This window comes from Eulemur rufifrons, chromosome 15 (genome assembly GCF_041146395.1).
Source record: "Eulemur rufifrons isolate Redbay chromosome 15, OSU_ERuf_1, whole genome shotgun sequence".
Taxonomy (NCBI): Eukaryota; Metazoa; Chordata; class Mammalia; order Primates; family Lemuridae; genus Eulemur; species Eulemur rufifrons.
In genome coordinates, this window is record NC_090997.1 from 95,971,543 (window position 1) to 95,984,636 (window position 13,094).

Consider the following 13,094-nt stretch of genomic DNA (forward strand, 5'->3'; position numbering starts at 1 on the left):
CTCTAATTGAGCAGGAGAGCAGCTGTTGTATTACTATCAGAAGAGAAATCTGTAAACTGTTAGAATATTGAATTTGTGATAAAGTGTCCTTGACTCCACTTTAAGGGTGATAATTTAATTAGCAGCAGCAGTGGGGCTTCTCTACAGACATGACTAGTTTAGAAAAGGAAAGGGGAAACCACGACCCTGAAAAGCAAGGCATTTTACAAAATAGGCTGCATAATTAGCTCAGTCATTACATCTCTGAAAAGGGCAGGCTTCTCTAACTACCTATCCAGTCTGTGACTTTTCTTTCAAATTGATGTCTGAGACTTCCTTGATTTAAATAAAATCACCATAATAAAGAAAAAGATGTTGTGTTTTCTATAAAAAATGGGAACTAGTGTTTCAGCTTCCTTTTTCCTGTCTCTAAGCTGTTAGTGGAGAGAAATTCCTTTTAAAGCCCAGTTTTAATGCAAAGGAAATGATTGCATCTTAACTAGCAGCCTGATACGTTATTAGCTCGTTTAAATGTAGACTCTATTATTCAAAGGTATTGTGTTTCTTTTTAGCGCTTTTTACCCCAGTGTACCATTTTTAATAAAAATATATATTTTTTGCTACTTAACGAGGCAGTAATACCATAGCAATGCTGGTTAATGAACTGCTTAATCTTTTAAAATGTGAATTCATGTATTTTGGAACTTGATGTTAACAAATAATTTTTAAAAAAAAATTAATTTTAAAGATGTCCCTTTGGTGCCTCTTTGGATCATTCTAGATTATTCTAAATAGAAATAGGTGAAATGGTGACTTTCTCTATGCTTTTCATTATTTTTATGAGCCTAATCATACATATTATAATCTTTAAGATTATTCTTAGTATGATACTTTATCTTCCTCTACTTTTTTTTTTTTTTTTGCAGTTGGGAGCTTCGTCTACTTTTAATACTCCCACTCACAAATATCTGGTTATTTCTGTCTCCTTTCTTCAGGTTCTATCTGTATTAGTTTTGTCTTTGTGAGAGAAAGGGATTCACAGTAAATCGATATTGGAAGAAAGACCTGGTTCTCTTTTATGCAATGATGTTTTTATGAGAATACTACCCTATTATTTAAAATAATATTAAGGAGCCATCTTTATTCAAATAATTTTTAGTGCCCAGCTAGAACTCTGAGAGTTTACCATTGATTAAAAATCAATTTCCATGTATACCACGCTTGAAAACAGGTAGTTCTGTAAACATAGTCTACATGTGAATTGAATCCATTAGTTAGCCAATGCTTTGTTTTTATTAACTCTTTGCAGAGGTGCACATAGAAAAGGCTTATGTGTCAAAGGTTCCTTCTTTTTCTAACCCAGATTTTATATCCCTTCTCTGTTTTTAAGACATGTAAATTTTCCTGAAATATCCTTTATAATTTAATAACTTTAGGAAGAGGCACTAGGGAACATGGAGTTAAAAGTGGAGTGAGGAGTTATCCCAACTCCTTGAAGTCAGTAGTAATTGAGGTGAATGAATTGCTATAGTAAATGCAGGTGTACCTGGTTGGCAGCTAAGGTTATTATCTTCACTTTCTATAATCGTTTTAGGACTTGCTCAGTGCTGTAGAAGCAAAAGAAGCTCTCAGAAAGGAAGTTAAGATCTTCCAAGAAAGGCTGCTTGCTGGCCAGCGGGTCTGGGATGCCTCCAAGCAGGAGCTGAGCCTGCTGAAGAAAAGCTCTGAAGAGTTGGAGAAGAGTTTGAAGGCCAATGTGGACGCAGCCACAGCCTCGCGAAGCCAGTACTCCTCATTCAGGGAGAAGATCGCAGCCCTCCTCAGGGACAGACTGGGCATGACTGGGTCCACAGAAGATGCCATTTTGGAGAAGATTCAAGAAATGGGCAGCCGGGAAGAAAGCAGGGACAAGGTGAGTGGGCGGTGGCTGCTTCTGCAGAATGGTGAGCTCTTTCATTTAGCATACTCAACACGAGATTTAGCTGAATTACTGAAAAGTATTAAATGTGGTTGTATTATTTTCAATTTCAATAGCATTTAGAAGGGCCTGGGAGTCCCTCAAGCCATAGCTAACTTGGATGTGGGTTCTGGAGTCAGAACTCCCGGGCGCTGAATCCTACGTCCAATGCACATTCACAGGCACTGCGAGCTTGGCCAGGTCCCTGAGATTATGGCCTCTGAGATTTTGTTTCCTCATCAGCTGGAAGGGGCTGGCACAGGGTTCACAACCCCTTACCCGAAACCCCTGGGCCCCAATGTGTTTTTGAATTCAGAATTTTTCAGGGTTTGGAAAGGTAAGACGGTATACAGAAAGGTAAGACAGAAAGCACCTTACACAGTCCTCCACGGTGGTGTCTGGGACACACTCATCACCGGCCACATTCAGAGTTATGCAGCAAGACTGTGAGCAACTCTAAGTGGGGTAAATGAAGACTATAAATAGCCTCATGTCACTTTGGGTCAGGGTTTGCTGCCCGGATGGATCAGGTCAGGCCAAGCTTTGTCAGTAAATGAGTTACAAAAAAACTGGATTTTGGACTTCTGGATAAAGATTCCTAGACCTGTAACAGGATCTGCTTCGTAAGGTTATTGTATACTGAAAACATTAAATGGAAAAACATTGTTATAAAGACCTTAACATATTGTCTGGCAAATCACAATAAATATTAACTACTGTTGCTGTTGCCTCTTCCCCCATCCTTGCCTCCTTCTTTCCTCTTTTTCATAAGTGCATTGGTGCCTAGAACAGTCTTTTGTGGGAGGGACCTGTCGGATAAATGGAGAAAAATGGTTTAATTCACATATCTGACTGAAACTGGCTTAATTTTGTCATGTGTATATACTATCAATAATTCTGATTTTCTGAAAAGCTCAACTTCAGCCCAAACTCTGTTTAAATTATTATCAAATCCAAATCATTGAAATTCTAATTGATGAGATTTTAAAGTAAATGATATCCAAAGTTCATGTATAATTCCATTACGAACTCTTTCTTCTACTGATGTTGTGCTTGCTCAAAAGGAGAAAAAGCACATTTCCATCTTTTAATGTTACTAGAAGAGTCAGAGTGATTGCTAACTCAAATTCAGGGTTGCACTTGTAAATTTCCTTTAACAATCAAAAAATTTAAAATTCACTTTAAAAATTCTCCAAAATTCATACATGCTCTACGACCAACCCTAGCAGCCCCTTTGGCCAAGTGCAGGGTTCTCTTTTTGGCTATAAAGTGTTCATCCACAGAGCACTCATGGGCTCACCTCCACACTATGACATGTAAGGGTCTCTGAGAGTAACCTGGGTTTTTTGTGACTCAGTTTACATAGAGATATTTGCAGAGGAAGGAAATTTTTTATAGGTTTGAGAAAAACGTCATTATTTACCTTGAATGGTGATAGTTACATAGATGATCTTCAACTTACAGTGGTTCAATTTAGGATTTTTCTGCTTTATGATGGTCTGAAAGTGACATGCGTTCCACAGAAACAGTACCTCGCGGACCCCACAACCATTCTGTTTCTCACTTTTAGTATAGTATTCAATAAATTACATGAGATATTCAACACTTTATTATAAAATAGGCTTTGTGTTAGATGATTTTGCCCAACTGTAGGCTAATATAAGTGTTTTGAGTGTGCTTAAGGTAGGCTGGCTAAGCTGTGATGTTCTGTCGGGTAGCTGTATTAAGTGCATTTTCGACTTAACGATATTTTCATCTTATGATGGGTTTATCGGGATATAATGCCATCCTAAGTCAAGGAGCACCTGTACTTCAGTCGCTAATGGTTTTTTTGCCATTTCATTTTATTGCTTTCCCTTCTCTATTTACAACTATTTTCCTAAAACTATTTTAATTCCAGCATGTGAAACGTGGCACAATTGTCAGCATGATGTATATGTTTATTTTCTAAAGCCAAATGATGTAAATTGTTTAAGCTGGATATGCCTTCCCCCACTCCCTATAAAAATTAGAATGATTCAGAGTCTTTTTAGTGCCTTTTTCTGCCTTTCCCACCCTGTAATTTTTTTCAATAGCTGCTCTCCCTATTTAAAAGCTTGAAATCAAGCATATAGCTGGTGTCTTGTGTGACTCATCTTCAAGTAAAATCAGGAGAAAATGGATTTCATATATTGTCTCAGAAATGTTTCTAAAGAATGGAAGCTTTACAAATTGATGAATCTGTTTGTTGAGGAGGCTGCCTGCCCCTGCCAGCTGCCATGGCTACGTGCACAGTCAATGGTTGCATAATGCCAATGGGAAGACCCAGCAGTGGGATTAGGCTTGGCCTGGCAAATGCTCCACTTCATGCCCACTCCTACTGACGGAAGCTTGCTTTTCTTATTTACCCCTTTGCTATCCATTTTTCCTCTCCTGTGTTTGCAATTCTCAACAGAATTCAGGACAACACCCACACTTTTCCAACAAGTCATTTTTATTTGTTCCTTACATTTTTGCTTCTGGGAAAATTTAATCTTCTTTTTAAAAGCTTTACTATATCTTAGAGCAGGGTTTCTCAGTTCCAGCACTATTGACATTTTGGACTGGATGATATTTTGTTGTGGGTGCCGTCCTGTGCATTGTAGGATGTTTAGCAGCATCGCTGGCCTCTACCCGCTATATACCAGTAGCACTTTCCCCATCCCCAGTTTGTGACAACCACAGATGTCTCTGGACGTTGCTAAATGTCCTCTAGGGGTCAAAATTGCCCTCAGTTGAAAACCACTGTCTTAGAAGAATGTCCTAAGGCTGGGTTCCCAGGAGTTCTAAATGAGTATTTGAATGTTATTTAGTCTTGAAATTTCAGGACACCATAGGAGAGGCTTATAAAATAATGAGTTCTTGCACAATGACAGAATATTGCAACATTTCCAGATTTTACTTTAGAATTTTGAGGCCATTTTTTTTTTCTTTTAGTAAGAAAAGGGGTAAACAAGAAAAGCAAGCTTCCGTCAGTAGGAGTCTGCATGAAGTGGAGAATTTGCCAGCTAAGTCTACACCCACTGCTGGGCCTTCCTGTTGGCATTACCCAACCGTTGACTGTGCACGTAGCCATGGCAGCTGGCAGGGGCAGGCAGCCTCCTCAACAAACAGATTCATCAATTTGTAAAGCTCCCATTCCTTAGAAACATTTCTGAGACAATATATGAAATCCATTTTCTCCTGATTTTACTTGAAGTAACTGGCTGATCATCTCAATGAGAATTGATTATGTATAGAGAGAACGTGACCATGACCAATTTCTACGTCATTTCCGAAATTCAAGACAAATGAGTACAAGCTCACAAACCTTTATCTGGATAGCATTTCTGTTTTGCTGTAGGCACACTTAGACCTTTATTTCCTCCGCTGGAGTGTTTCCTAGTCTAGGGGCTCTGTGGGAGATGTGGGGACCCAGCCTGATGCTGTCAAGAGCCCGAGACGTGCTCCACAACCCCTCTACACCCGTCTTATCTCAGAGCCTGATCATCGTCCTCCCGCTCTGTTCTCAATCCCGCCACCGACCAAAGCAAGTGTCTCCCCAGAAGCCCCAGCAGACTTCCACTGGCCTGTCATTGTGCAGAATCATGCTACACGGTTACCCCTGGCTACAAGAGTATCTGGGAGAGTGAACAGACAGAGGTCTTAGCTTTCCCAGCCTCTCCATTTGTATTGGTTTCCTAGGGCTTCCATAACAAAGTACCATAAACTAGGTGGATTAAACAACAGACATTTCTTGTCTCTTGGTTCTCACAAATTAGAAATCTGAAATCAAGGTGTTGACGGTGTTAGTTCCTTCTGAGGGGCTGTGAGGGAGAATCTGTTCCATGCCTCACTCCTGGCTTTGGTAGCCTCAGGCATTCCTTGACTTGTGGATGGCATCCCCAGTGTCCTTATGTCTTCTTCCCTCTATGTGTGTCTGTCTTTGTGTGCAAATTTTTCATTTTTTAAGGACACCTATTGGATTAGGGACAACCCTAATGACCTCATTTTTATTCTGTTACTACTGTAAAGACCCTATTTCCAAATAAGGTTACATTTTGAGGTACTGGGAGAATTTAGCATTTCTTTTTTGGGGGGACCCAATTCAAGCTAAAACAGAAGTTGACAGGAACAAAGGAGGAAGGCGGGAGGGCTGGCCAGTCAACAGCGTTGGCCACACATACTGACAAGAAGGAAGAAGAATTTGGTTGATGTTAAGTTTATAGAAACTGATAACTTATTTTATATATTTTCCAAGTGAAAATTATAGCTTGAATAGTTGGAAAAGAGTCCATTTAGGAAATGATGCAATCACTTACCGTCCAAAAAGCACTGGACCTTAAGTGACCCAAGTGGCTCTTTCTCCAGTGTAGAGCTCTTTTGCTTTTATTTGGTTTAATCTTAGGGCAAAAATGTCTCTTTGGGGATATCAACAAATACTTGTCCTTGGGGAGTGAATTAACTCCTTTAGGGCATTGTGACTTCCCTTCCAAAAGTCATGCTGCTTGTTCTCAAGTATAGTTTAGTTTAGTGCCCTTTCTGTTTAAAAAATTGAGGTATATATATTCTTTATTATTAATACTTCCTCCCACCCATTCCCTATATCTCTAGTATTAAAATTCCCAGCACATTTTGTCCCACAGAATATCAGATATATGTTAACAGATGACACTAAGAAAAAGAAAAAAAAAAAACCAGAAAAGAAAATAAAAGCTTGTTTATTTCTTAGACTTTTTGGTGTGAAAAACAACACAAGTTTACAGTTCTGATGGAACACATATGTTCACCTAGGCACTGACATTTGATGTTCTCAAGAATTGAGTCAGATTGGAATATTACTTTATTTGAATAAATGTATATAAATTTAGCTCTGAAAAAAGTCAGTGGTGTCATGTACCCTGATACCTACATAAGCATATGAGGCTAAGTTCTCTGACATGGTAGAGTATCAGGAGGCTCTCAGTTTGCTCCTCTCTGGACACCAGACTCTTGGCATGGCAGTTGGGTAGGTTTTGCAAAGTTCAGCCATCTATATTTAGTAGTTTTGAAAGACATACTCCGCTGAATCTTGGAGGTTCCACAGAACACCCTGGGTCCACCCAGGGTGAAGATGCGAAAGGGATCTTCTCACCTTTGATCCAAACACATTTGTCTTTTATTTGTCCTTCCAAGAAAGACTTCTATTTGGAAACAAAGGCTCTACAGATGAAAATAGTTTGAAAGGCATGACATAGGACAATTCCTAAAGGGGTTCTTTAGCTCTTTATGGCAAGAGCATAGGATTGACTGAACCCGTACACCAGAGCAGTAATCCTGATGTCAAAAATGGATGCAATATGTTGATCTTCAAGAGGGTGTGAAGTACTGTGCTGCTCAAATTGTCCAAATTAGCTCATTTAATCATCACAGAAAAGTTTATGAGTTTCAGAGAGGTTAATTACCTGTTTTGGTTAACATGCTGGTTAAGTGGCACAGTGGGAACCTGAAACCAGGGCTGCCTGGCTCTAAAGCCCCTTTCCCGCATTCTGGTCTATATCAGATGTCTGCTGCTTCTTTCACTGGGTCACTGTCACTCCCGTAGTCTAACTTACTGCAGATACTCAGGGTGTCATCTTCAGAATGGAGTCCTTCCTAATTGATTTCTATGGAAGGCTTTGCTTTCTTCCAGTAAAATCTACAGTGTGCTGACTATGGCTAAGTGACCACGCAGTTCTCCCTCTCTTCAGCTGAGCTTTACCTGTCTCTTATCTCTTTGGTTTCATTCTCTTTGCTGGGTCAACTGTGGGATAGGAGAAGTGTTGATGGATCTTCAGGTGGAAAGACTCACTTTCTACTTGGAGTTCAGTGTGAACCTACATCTCCTGTTGCGCAGAAACATGTGTCATACCTTGAATAATATGAATTAGTCCCATGGGAGGTGGCATTTTGTGGACATTGTTTCATGGCCATTTTTCTGTAGGTTACTTTGCATGTTGTACAAAGATGAGCACATCATTTTTCTTGCACTAATATCAGATCTATTATTAGTGTGTTTATTATTAGTAAGTATTCAGGGTAGGAAATATGAGATTTCTCATTTCATGTTTCATTAATGTCATGTTCTGTAATGACATTAAAATTTTCCCCAGGGAGTATAATTCCTTGGATGTGGCTCTGAATAGCTCACCATCAAATATCTGATTTTAAGCACCCACAGAGATATAGAATTAATTGATTTATAGGCCTGGAAACTTGAGAGCCATAGAAGCACAGGATTGGCAAGTTTAGAGTTCATGTGGTCTAAGCTTCCCAACGTGGCACTTCAGTCCACACTGTAACATTTTTAATAAATACAGGCACACCTCAGAGACATTATGGGTTCAGTTCCGGACCACCACAATAAAGCAAATATCCAAATAAAGTGAATATCACAATAAAGCAAGTCACACAATTTATTTGGTTTTCTGATGCATACAAAAACTATGTCTACACTGTACTATAGTCTATTACATGTGCAATAGCATTATGTCTAAAAAGTCCAATGTACATACCTTAATTAAAAAATACTTTATTGCTAAAAAATGTTAACTATCATCTGATTCTTCAGAGAATCACAAAAGATTTCTCTGTAGCATGTGATGCTGCTTGATAGCATTTTACCTACAGCAGAACTACTTTCAAAATTGAAATCAGTCCTCTCAAACCCTGCCACTGCTTTAGCAACTAAGTTTATGTTGATATAGCATATCTATATGTATACTCTAAATTCTAGTTGTCATTTCAACAGTGTTCACAGCATCTTCACCAGGAGTAGTTTCCACCTCAAGAAACCACTTTCTTTACTCATCCATAAGAAGCAACTCCTCATCTGTTCAAGTTTTATCATGAGATTACAGCAATTCAGTCACATCTTCAGACTTCCCTTCTAATTCTATTAATAGTTCTCTTATCATTATCATCACATCTGCAATTACTTCCTCCATTGGAGTCTTGAACTGCCCCCTCAAAGCCGTCCATGAGGATTGGAATGAACTTCTTTCAAACTCCCATCATGTTGATCTTTTTACTTCCTCCCATGAATTACAAATATTCTTAATGACATCTGGAATGGTGAATCCTTTTCAGAAGATTTTTAGTTTACTTTGGCCAGATCCATCAGAGGAATCACTATCTGTTGTAGCAGTAGCCTTATGAAATACATTTTCTTAAATAATCAGACTTGAAAGTCAAAATGACTCTTTGATTCATGGGCTGCAGAATGGGTGTTGTATTAGCAGGTATGAAAACAACATTAATCTCCTTGTACATCTCCATCAGAGCTCTTGGGTGACCAGATGCATTGTCAGTGAGCAGTAATATTTTGAAAGGAATCTTTTTTCCTGAGCAGTAGATCTCAACAGTGGGCTTAAAATATTCAGCAAACCATGCTATAAACAGATCTACTGCCATCCAGGATTTTGTTGTTGCATTTATAGAGCACAGGCAGAGTATATTTAGCATAATTCTTAAGGGCCTTAGTATTTTCAGAATGGTAAATAAGCATTGGCTTCAACTTAATGTCACCAGCTGTGTTAGCCCCTAACAAGAGTCAGCTTGTCCTATGAAGCTTTGAAGCCAGGCATTGATTTCGCCTCTCTAGCTGTGAAAGTCCTAGATGGCATCTTCCCATAGAAGGCTGTTTTGTCTACATTGAAAATGTGTTGTTTAGTGTAGCCACCTTCATTAATGACCTTAGCTAGATCTTCTGGATAACTTGCTGCAGCTTCTACATCAGTACTTTCTGCTTTACCTTGGACTTGTATGTTATGGAGATGGCTTCTGTAAATAATATAAACCAGTCAGGATGTTTCAATGTCTATGAGAATGGTACTGTAGTGTAATGTAAATATCCACTAGTCTTTTCCTTTCCTCTTCCAAAATAAACTATCAGAAGGAAACAAATCTATCACCCCAGATGTGGTGGTTTTATTGAGTTCAACATATTACGAAAACTGGATTTAGTAAAGTCAACTTGAGTATTGTGAAAGTGCACCTGAGGTCTTTGGTAAACTTATGCTCTTGATTTAAGGGGATGGCTGGACAAAGAAAGGGACTCTTGAGAAAGATGGGACCACTGGGCAAATTAGGGGTGTTGTGGAGAGTCTTGTGGGCTTTAATGGAGGGGCAATGATTATATGCTACAGAAGAGGAGACAGGATTCTGTTCCCCTGCCCTCTAGAACATTGCTGTTACCCTAGTTGGAATCACCACATTAAAGAGATTTTGACCTTTCAAATGCTCAAATGATAATATTACTATATAAGTATGTAGTGTAGTCAATATGACTGGAGTTTGGGGCATGTGCAACCAACACTCTATAGAAGGTTGGAAAAAAGTTTGAAAAAATATATTTGTGCCCTTGAATTTCCCAAAATGCCTCAAGGTTTCTTATCAAGATTAACTCACTTTTCATCAACTATATGTGGTGGGAGAGTTTCTCTGGGGAATGACTCTTTTGTAGATTTTTAAAGTACCTTTTATCTTAACTCTTTCCAACTAACCTTTGAAACTCCTAAATTAAAGTTTTGAAGGTAAGTAAATGTTATTTATAAATGATTATCCATTAACTTGTTGAAGGAATTATATAAAAATTAAAAATACCAATCAAAATATTTTATTACATAATAAATGCAGATTTATTTCAGAGGCAAATGCAGCTATCAATTACTTATTTTAAATTTAAGTTTTACAAAAAATCTGGAAGCTGGTGTCATAAACAGTTTTGTGGCTTAGGCTAAGCACTGGATTTTAGCACTTTTTTGCATCTTTAAACGAGGTTTATCATTATTCTGTTTCTTTTTTCCAGATGGTCTCCCAGCTTGAAGCCCAAATATCCGAGCTTGTGGAACAGTTGGAAAAGGAGTCTGCTTTTCACCAGAAAGCTCTTCAGAGGGCCCAGAAAGCAGAGAACAAGTTGGAGACTCTTCAGGGTCAGCTGACACACCTGGAAGAAGAGCTAGTTTCTAGAGATGTTTTGCGAGACGACTTAAATCTTGAGAAACAAAAAGTAATAATCTTGAGGGCATGTCTATGGGTGGAAGCATCTGTTGCAGTGTAAAATTTTACCTGAGATATTCTGAATTTTACAGTACTTAGACTGGTTAAATGCTAGGTCATGAGCAAATTTCAAGGAACAATGGGTCTCTTCCTATTGTTCAGAGCTTTTTTGATGCAAATAAATTCAAGTATTTATTTATTTACTTAATATGTAATTAGTTTTTTTATTTTTTCAACAAGTATTTATTAAATGTGCATTATATATGGGGCCCTGAAGGTTTGAGGTGCTAAAGTATGATTAATAATACATAGTTCCTGATCTTAAAAGGCTCTTAATTCAATAGAGGAGACAGATATTCAGATAATTTGCTGGACTATGAGATTATAAGTGTTATAATAGATGTGTAGAATTCATGAAGTGCTGTAGGAACTTCTGGATAAAGGGAAGATTTTGTAGGGGAGGAGATAATTAAATTCATCTTTGAAGGATAAGTAGGATTATAGTGGTGAGAACAGACAAATACTGTAGGGGAAAGAGTTTGAACAAACGCATGAAATCTTGCAAGTGCGTGGTGTATTCAGAGAATGCAGAGTGGTTAACTGCATGTGGCTGGACAGGTGGTATGATTTGTGGGTCTGTGGCAAGAGAGAAGACTGGAATGACTTGGATTATGAAGCTGGAGCACTCTTCACCCTGTAGAGTATGAAGTGTGATAAGTGATTGCAAATGTTGCAGTATCTCAGAAAGATACGTGATGTCTCTGTGGAGCTGAGATTGCAGGATGTGTAGGCTCAGAAGTGATGGTGCCAACAGCCCAGTGGGAGAGGAGAGTTGAGGGAGAAGAGAAGGAGTCCACATTGAGGGTTTGAGTGTGGGAGAGCTTCAGCGACCTCCGAGAGGCAGTTTTGGTACAATGGTGGAGAATAAGCCAGTTTGCTTCGGGCTGAGAGATGATAGAAAGGGACAGGAGAGTGACTTATGAACAGACTGCAATGTCTGGTGGCCAAAGGAAAAAAGAGGCAGGAAGCAGTAGGCGTGAAAAACAGGATTAAAAAAAAAGGGAGGTAAGTGCTTATGGACTGAAAGAGTCCATGGGAGGCAAGGTGCAGGCAACGGGATCAAGAGCATAGGTGCAGAATTTGGCATGAAAAATATGCTTAGGTTAAAATACCTATACTCAAGAAACTCACTCATTTTCATTCTTCTGTACTTAAAAAAAATTGAGGAAGCACCATACTAACATTGAGGTTGGATATGCAAGGATGCACTAAAGGCATCCATGGAAAATTGTGGTCTAATGGAGGAAACAGGTAGATCAGGGCACGATTAGCACAATGAGTGCTATAGTGGGAATGGGTATGAAATTCAACAGGAACTCTGAAAAAGGAGCAATGACTCCTTTCCTATTCCCGAGTGAGGAAAGAGCCATCTTCATGGAAGAGGTGACATTTGAGAGAAGGGTTAAAGAATGAGTAGGAATTTGTCAGGCAAAAGAGGTGGGAAGGAATTTGAGGTAGAAGGAACAGCAGGAACAAAGAAGGACGGGAGGTGTGAGATGGTGGCTCCAGAAACGCATGAGGTGCAGGGTGACTGGAGCAGGAGGCCTGGAGAGGCCAGAGGCATGAGACGGCCTGGAGGCAGGTAGGAACAGCTGAGGTAGGTCAGATCAACTACTCAGGTGTCATCGTATAGGTCATGGGGAGCCATAGAAGGTTTCTGAATAAAGGAAAGGTTTCTGTCAAGGCAGACTGGCTCAGAGGGTCTGGAGCTGAAAGCGGGGAGCCCAGTTAGAGGATTCCTGGAATAGTCCAGATCAGAAGATAATAGAGGTCTGGACCAAGGAGTGGTTCTGTGAACGAAGATGGGGATAGATTTGAGAAATTTGGGAGGGCAAAGGAAGTTTTTTCTATTAGATATCTGAAAAGGTGTGTTGGTTGAAATTATGATTTTGAAAAGAAATACTACATCTGAGGATAGTAGCGTACATCAGAAAGCAATCTAACTGCCTGCTGGACAGCTCCCCTCAGATGGTCCATGAGCACCTCAATGTATTTTAAACAGCAGTGACCTCTCCTCACATTCACCCCTTTTGCTTCAGTAATGGTGGTCATCTGCCTCCATTTGCCTAAGCCATCTCAACGC

At 39.3% G+C, this 13,094-nt stretch overlaps 1 protein-coding gene across 1 annotated transcript in view; it reads left to right on the plus strand.

Annotated features, from left to right (window-relative positions):
* CCDC170 (coiled-coil domain containing 170) overlaps window positions 1–13,094 on the plus strand; it is an 83,855-nt gene that overhangs the window by 51,542 nt on the left and 19,219 nt on the right. The window contains exons 8-9 of the mRNA XM_069489097.1: window positions 1,574–1,891; window positions 10,761–10,961. Coding sequence (XP_069345198.1) covers window positions 1,574–1,891; window positions 10,761–10,961 — 519 coding nt within the window. The remainder of the gene's footprint in view (window positions 1–1,573; window positions 1,892–10,760; window positions 10,962–13,094) is intronic.